The sequence below is a fragment of the Ranitomeya imitator genome, chromosome 1 (assembly GCF_032444005.1).
Source record: "Ranitomeya imitator isolate aRanImi1 chromosome 1, aRanImi1.pri, whole genome shotgun sequence".
NCBI lineage: Eukaryota > Metazoa > Chordata > Amphibia > Anura > Dendrobatidae > Ranitomeya > Ranitomeya imitator.
The window spans coordinates 1,191,363,520-1,191,371,243 of NC_091282.1; the positions used below are offsets into that span (position 1 = coordinate 1,191,363,520).

Sequence of the window (7,724 nt, forward strand, 5' to 3'; positions counted from 1 at the left end):
TTGATCGCGTAATCTTACAAGTTATTGAGTGTTACATCACCAGAACCACCAGCAGTACAGAAATTCATCATTAGAACACCCATAAGTACAGAAACACAGCATTTAAACCCTCCTCAGTGCAGGAATACATCCCAAGAACCCCCATCAGTACATGAATACACTGCCAGGTTCACCATCAGTACATGATTACATAACTAAGACCACCATCAGTACATAGTACATCAATTTTAATGTCAGGTCATGCGCATATACATTTTTATCATATAAATCTACAACTTCTAAAAAGTCCTTAACAATGGTAAGGAGATACTGGGAGTTGTTGCTATCAATCATCATCAAACTGCAGACCACACAGGAACCACAGTACTGATGAGAATTAGTCAGTATCACAAATAAACATTTACATCCAAGTACCTTAAAGATGACCTGGTCTCTGATTGAAGTTGTAATCTTGTTAACTGCCTTTTCCTTTCTGTACTGGGCCTCATCTTCACACTATCCTCTCACACATTGACTCCTGTGCCCAGTCTCTAAACTGTGCTACCTCATCACACTCCCCCTCCAGTCATACTGTTCCCTCTTTGCTTTGGCATCACATTGTCCCCTCATGCTGCCCACTCTCCAAACTGCCCCCCCCACACTACCCAGTCTCTATTCTGTACTTCCTAACATTTTTCTCATCCCATACTGTCTCCTCTCAGTATTTCTCTCAATAGTCTCCTGACACATCCTCCTGCTCCCCATACAGTTTTTGTACTCATCCCCCTCGCTCCCAAAAGTCACACTCAGCTCCTCCCTCACTCCTCATGCTGTGTCCGCATGTATTCCTCCCCTCACTCCCCATACAGTGTCCTCAAGTTTACCCCCTTGTTACCCATACTGTCCTCAATTTTATCCCCTCCCCATACTGTGTCTGCATACACTCCCCCTCGCTCAACATGTTGTGTACACACCCATTCCGCTCCCTCACTCCCCATACTATGTCCGAACCCATCAACCTTGCTCCCCATACTGTGTCAGCACCCATCCCCCTTCACTCCTCATACTGTGCAGGCATGCATTACCCTCTCATCCCCCATACTGTGTCCTCAAATTTACCCCCTTGCTCCCCATGCAGTCCTCAAATTTCTTTCTCCTCACTTTCATACAGTGTCTGCACCCATTCCCCCCTCATTACTCGTACTGTGGCCGCACCCTTCCCCCCTTGCTCCCCATATGGTGTCCTCAAATGTTCCCTCTCACTCCCCATACTGTCTGCGTACACTCCCCCCTCTTTCTCCATACTATGTCCACAACCATCTGTCCCCTTACTGTGTTCTCACCCATTCCCCCTTGCTCCCAATATTGCATCCTCAAATTTTTTCTCCCCATACTGTGTCCACATACACTCTTCCCCTCGCCCCACATGCATTCCTGCCACCCTCTCTCCTTATACTTTGTAGTCAAATTTATTCCCCCTTCCCCTAATTACAATAAATTATCGGTGTCTTCAGCTCCATTGAAGCATTTACTACACCAAACTTCTGATGCCTACACAGCGCTGAGGAGTGATGTCAGCAGTGTGAAAGACACAAGTACAATTGAACACTGGGAGCTTGCTGCCTGCACATTCTCCGAACTGGCTGTCGACTTGACAGCCGCTCAGAGAACGGCCAACTGCCTCTATTTCTGGGGGGGGGTGCTAAGTGCAGTTACTAGGTAGTCACCTCAGGCCACCATACTAAGCGGGCCAACGGCGATCACTGCTGGATGCACCCTGGGCAAATGCCAATCCTGCCCCTTTAAATATGTCCTTGATGAATACATTTGGTTTTCCTGAATTGTACCCTATGCAAAAATGCTAGGGCATGCTGGGACTTACTGTTCTATCACAGGGTTACCAACTGTCCAGAAATTCCTGGACAGTCCATAAAACTAGGGCACTTTTGTCTTCTGTCTGATTTTTTTTAAGCTGGAGAAACCTACATACGTTATGAAGACTGATCATTTTACAGTTATCAGTGAATGTAGAGAATGTCTTGGTATCATAATTACCAGCTGTACACATTTATCTCTTACAGTCTTAATAATTTATTATGCTTTTTCAATATGTCTGTAAAAAATATTGTCTGTGATTTTTTTTGATAAGCTGTCTATAAATAATAAAAATATCAAGTTGTCATCCCTGCACTGACGCCTTGCGGAATGCTTCTTCTCTGGAGAAATGCACTACTGAGTGAAATGAGGTTTTATTAAGAATTTGCTTTCTAGTCTCATACTGATATATAAAGCTTATTACAGCAACTATTATAAAGGTAACTGAAGATTAAACTATAGTGTTATGTAGCTGGGACATATAGTTCTACCTTCTATCCAGAAATACAATATATAACAGTTAGTGATGAGCGAGCATGCTGGGATAAGGTGTTATCTGAGCATGCTCGAGTACTAACCGAGTGTCTTCGGCGTGATCGAAAAATATGTTCGAGTTCCCGCTGTTGCATGTCTCGCCGCTGTTCGACACCCTCAACACATGCAGGGATTGAATAACAAACGAGCACATTTGCTCATCACTAATAATAATGTATTTCTTTCTCGAAGGGTCACACGACTATATTTTGTCTCATCCTTGAAAATCGCTCCGATTATGCTAATCACACTCTGATCGGAGTTTGATCAGAGTGTGATCATAGCGTGCTCCGATTTTCATGGATGCGGAGAAGGTGGAAATAAAAACTTTCCCATCTTCTTCATTCTGTCAGTCAGTGAAAATCGGACTGCACTCAGATGTCATCTGAGTGCAGTCCGATTTTTTTTTCTACTGATTTGCATGGCTGAGTGTGATCCTATAATCGGAGGATGCATCTCGTGCGTGCTGACATATTTTCTTCAGACAGACTCGGTCCCAGTAGAAAAATGTATATCCCCATAGGCTAACATTGGTCTGAGTGCTATCCAGTGTTTTGTAGGATTGAATGAGCCCAAAGTCGATAGTACATAATATTTGAATAATAAACGTGTCTAATATCTAGACAAATAGGGACATGCCGGGGCTTATACTAGTGATTGTAATAATATATTTAGTGTGATAAATGCAGCACCAGGTAAGTAGAAATGTAATCTCTATAGATCAGATGCTAATATGCAATGCTGGGACTTATAGTTCCCCCACCACCACTGCATGTACAGTAACTAAGTATTACTTTCAGTCATCCTGTCTTATAAAGTAGACGGTATAAAAAGCCGCAGGATGTGAATGTGACTATACACTGGGGTATATAGGTATCACTGTATGGATCCAATGCAATCACTGGTGCCATTCTGTATATAGATTTTCTTTTGTTTTACTGGTGATATTGAAGTGGGAAATACTAGTGATCCTGATAGGTTCAGAAGGTTTTAGGTCATAGGCAGCAGAAAATAGCCGCACAGCAGTCATATAACCTGTGTGCAAAGAGGGTGTTGAGTCATAAATGGCCAGGGAGCATAATAATAATAATGTGTTTGCCGTAGATAAGCTTCATGTGCGACACAATAATGCCATTACTGCATAAAACCTGGATAAAAAGAAATGACTGATGGAGACACTTTGATATGAGGCAGAAATAGAAGCAGCATTGGATGTGTGCAGGGGGTGGAGGAGGACACTGCTGGCCCCAATATGTCCTTCACGTCTCACTTGGGGCTGGAGTGACTGCTGGCAGCATCCACCAGACCCACCAGGCAGGTATCTTCTCACTGTGCCAGTGCCTGCTACCCTACAAGGAGAGGGTTAATGATGAGACTGCAGCAGAGGAGATTCCAAGGCTTGGATGTATAAAATGTGCTCCTCAATGTGCCTGGAATCTGGAGGACTTCTTCTCATGTTGGATGGATAGTTTCTAAGGTCTGAGAGTAGAGGAAGAGGACAAGACTAAGACAAGTGGATTGGAAGCAGGTATCTTCTCACTGTGCCAGTGCCTGATACCCTACAAGGAGAGGGTTAATGATGAGACTGCAGCAGAGGAGATTCCAAGGCTTGGATGTATAAAATGTGCTCCTCAATGTGCCTGAAATCTGGAGGACTTCTTCTCATATTGGATGGATAGTTTCTATGGTCTGAGAGTAGAGGAAGAGGACAAGACTAAGACAAGTGGATTGGAAGCAGGTATCTTCTCACTGTGCCAGTGCCTGATACCCTACAAGGAGAGGGTTAATGATGATGAGATGCAGAAGAGGAGATTCCAAGGCTTGGATGTATAAAATGTGCTCCAGAATGTGGCTGAAATCTGGAGGACTTCTTCTCATGTTGGATGGATAGTTTCTAAGGTCAGAGAGTAGAGGAAGAGGACAAGACAAGTGGATTGGAAGCAGGCATCTTCTCACTGTGCCAGTGCCTGATACCCTACAAGGAGAGGGTTAATTATGATGAGATGCAGAAGAGGAGATTCCAAGGCTTGGATGTATAAAATGTGCTCCTCAATGTACCTGAAATCTGGAGGACTTCTTCTCATGTTGGATGGATATCGACCAGGCAAGTGTCTAAGAGTCTGAGAGCAGAGGAAGAGGACAAGTCCAAGACAATTGGATTGCAAGCTTCTTGGTAATAATGTCTAAGAAGGCACCAGGATCTGGAAGCTGGTCTGTCTCCAGCTGGGTGGCTTTCTGCAGCAGTGTCCTACAGACAGCTCTGAGCATAGACTGCAAGCTCTCCAGAGAAGAAGACAACGCAGGGGGCTAGAAGAACTGCTCTTACATGGAGGGTACTTGTCCTGCTGCCCATCCTACCAGGGTGGCACTATGGCTTCTTCTATGGTCCCCCAGTTTCAGCTTGGACAGGAGTAACAGTGCGTAAAGTATCCAGAGATGTTAGTGAATAGGAGCCTTTTCCAAGAAGTTCAGCAGAGGAGGGAGCTGGTCGCAGGACAAATCGTCACCGGGAGTCTTCTGTCCCTCCTCATCTTGTGGACCCTTTTCGGTAACATCTTGGTATGTACAGCTGTCATGAGATTTAGACACTTACGTAACAGAGTCACCAATATTTTCATTGTGTCTTTAGCTGTCTCTGATCTTCTGGTGGCCCTCTTGGTGATGCCTTGGAAAGCTGTAGCAGAAGTTGCAGGTCACTGGCCATTTGGTGAGTTCTGCAACATCTGGGTGGCGTTTGACATCATGTGCTCCACAGCTTCTATCCTCAACCTGTGTGTCATTAGTGTGGACAGATACTGGGCCATCTCCAGCCCCTTTAGATATGAGAGGAAGATGACCCAGAAGGTAGCATTGCTGATGATCAGCGCTGCATGGACTTTGTCTGTCTTGATCTCCTTCATACCCGTTCAGCTAAACTGGCACAGAGATAGAAAAGGTGCCACAGACATTCACAACCAGACTGCAGAAAACTGTGATTCCAGCTTGAATAGGACCTATGCCATCTCTTCCTCCCTGATCAGTTTTTACATACCAGTCGCTATTATGATTGTCACCTACACCAGGATCTACAGGATCGCGCAGATCCAGATCAGGAGGATATCCACCTTGGAAAGAGCAGCAGAGCATGCCCAAAGCTGCAGGAGCAATCGTATTGACTGCAGATCCCACCATAGTAGCCTGAAAACTTCCATCAAGAAGGAGACAAAAGTTTTAAAAACCCTGTCCGTGATCATGGGGGTATTTGTGTGTTGCTGGTTACCATTTTTTATCTTGAATTGCATGGTTCCTTTCTGTGACAGGCCACCTGGAGACCCCCAAGCTGGACTGCCTTGTGTCAGTGAGACCACATTTGACATTTTTGTCTGGTTTGGTTGGGCTAACTCTTCTTTGAACCCTATCATCTATGCTTTCAATGCTGATTTCCGCAAGGTCTTCTCCAGTCTCCTAGGATGTGGACATTGGTGTTCTACCACCCCTGTCGAAACGGTCAATATCAGCAATGAGTTAATATCCTACAACCAAGATACCATATTCCACAAGGATATTGTGACAGCCTATGTCAATATGATACCCAACGTGGTGGGCTGCATAGATGAAAACGACGAGACTTTTGACCGCATGTCTCAGATCTCACAAACATCTGCAAACATTGAGATGGCCACCAGTTCAATGTGCGAGCTGGACTGTGACGCTGAGATTTCACTCCATAAAATTAACCCTTCCATGCCAAATGGGTTCCATTAAACCAATGTTTCTCTTGTTGACTGAGTCATGTCTGGTTATAATGATATATTATCATTTGGTGTCATCATCACTCCTTCCCATACATTTCAAATAAGTAAGTTATGATGACACTATAGTATACCTATATTAAAGTTACGTGAGTGTGCGTTGTGTTTTATATATGGGGACAACATTATTGTTTTATTGCCATGTTTACATTGTTTTAAGCACTTTACTGAGATCCAGGCATATCGTCTCTACAGGTCGGTCACACTCTCACAAACATTAATAATAATAATAATCTTTATTTTTATATAGCGCTAACATATTCCGCAGCGCTTTACAGTTTTGCACACATTATCATCACTGTCCCCGATTGGGCTCACAATCTAGAATTCCTATCAGTATGTCTTTGGAATGTGGGAGGAAACCGGAGTGCCCGGAGGAAACCCACGCAAACACGGAGAGAACATACAAACTCTTTGCAGATGTTGTCCTGGGTGGGATTAGAACCCAGGACCCCAGCGCTAACATTATATTTAATATCATGCAGTCATAGTTAATTTGTTCTCTATAGGTGGGTCATGGTAACACACTCTCAGAAATATTATAATATCATACAGTCATAGTTCATATATTATTGGAGGAATTCTTGAAACCGGTGCAGAAGAAAACTATTGCTTTTTTTTCTCCTGTACCTTTTACTTTTATGTTCTAGCCTGGTCCCGTTGTTTGCCATGAGCATCACATTTTTTAATTAATATAACTGCAACATGTAAAAACCATCCAGCTGCTCATGATGAAAACCCCCCACCCTTGATATATTGTAACTATCTGCCTTGCATTATTATCCCTCCAGATGTCATCAAGCTTCGCAATGATTTCAACCCTAACGAGCGGGTTATGTAAGGACCGAATGTTATATAAATGTAAAACCTAAATCAGCTATTGAAAGGGTTAAAGAGGCTCACAATAAGGCATCCACTGCTATAATCACTGTCTGTGAGACTGAGTAATCCTTCTGTAAAGCTGCTCAGTGTTTCTAAAACACATAATACAAAAAAAAAAAAAAAAGCAACTCATGATACACAGCCCTATATGCTGCTTGTGAGATGTCCACGGTGCCCCCATGTGTAGCGGAACATTACCAGCCCCTGCAAATGAATGCATCCCCTCCATTGGTATCTGTAGTGCCCTACCCCAAGAAGGCATTGGTCTCATTGCTTTAAGGAATCAAGTGCTCTTACATATCAGGATATGGATTTAGACAGAGTTTGTGTTTCTGTGGTTACATTATTAGTGCATTGTGTAAATATAAAGAATCTATGTACGGTATTTATTTACTTCTCTCAAGTGCAGTATTATATCACTGACTGTAACATTAAATATACATTTTTATGATTTATTTATTTAAAAAAATAATAATAATTTACTGTTTATTATAATTATACACACGCGATATAAAAAGGCTGCTTTGAATACTGTACAGGGGTTAATCAGGTTTTTTGCAGAACCTGGGCTCTCAACTGAAAAATTCCACCAGATCCAAATGTTTAAAGGATCCTAAAGGTCTCGTTCCCCACATAATAGGACATCGGGGGGCTAGAAATGGT

General features: G+C 43.1%; 1 protein-coding gene across 1 annotated transcript; it reads left to right on the forward strand.

The window, feature by feature from the left end:
• The first annotated feature begins 3,595 nt into the window (after positions 1-3,595).
• DRD5 (dopamine receptor D5) lies at positions 3,596-7,516 on the forward strand. Its single transcript, XM_069744844.1, has one exon. It carries the CDS (start codon positions 4,825-4,827, stop codon positions 6,130-6,132), a length of 1,308 nt encoding a protein of 435 aa, XP_069600945.1. The 5' UTR covers positions 3,596-4,824; the 3' UTR covers positions 6,133-7,516.
• The last annotated feature ends 208 nt before the right edge of the window (positions 7,517-7,724 follow it).

Excerpts from the sequence above, each read along its gene's own strand:
- DRD5 (XM_069744844.1), top strand. The coding sequence starts at position 4,825 with ATGTTAGTGAATAGGAGCCTTTTCCAAGAAGTTCAGCAGAGGAGGGAG.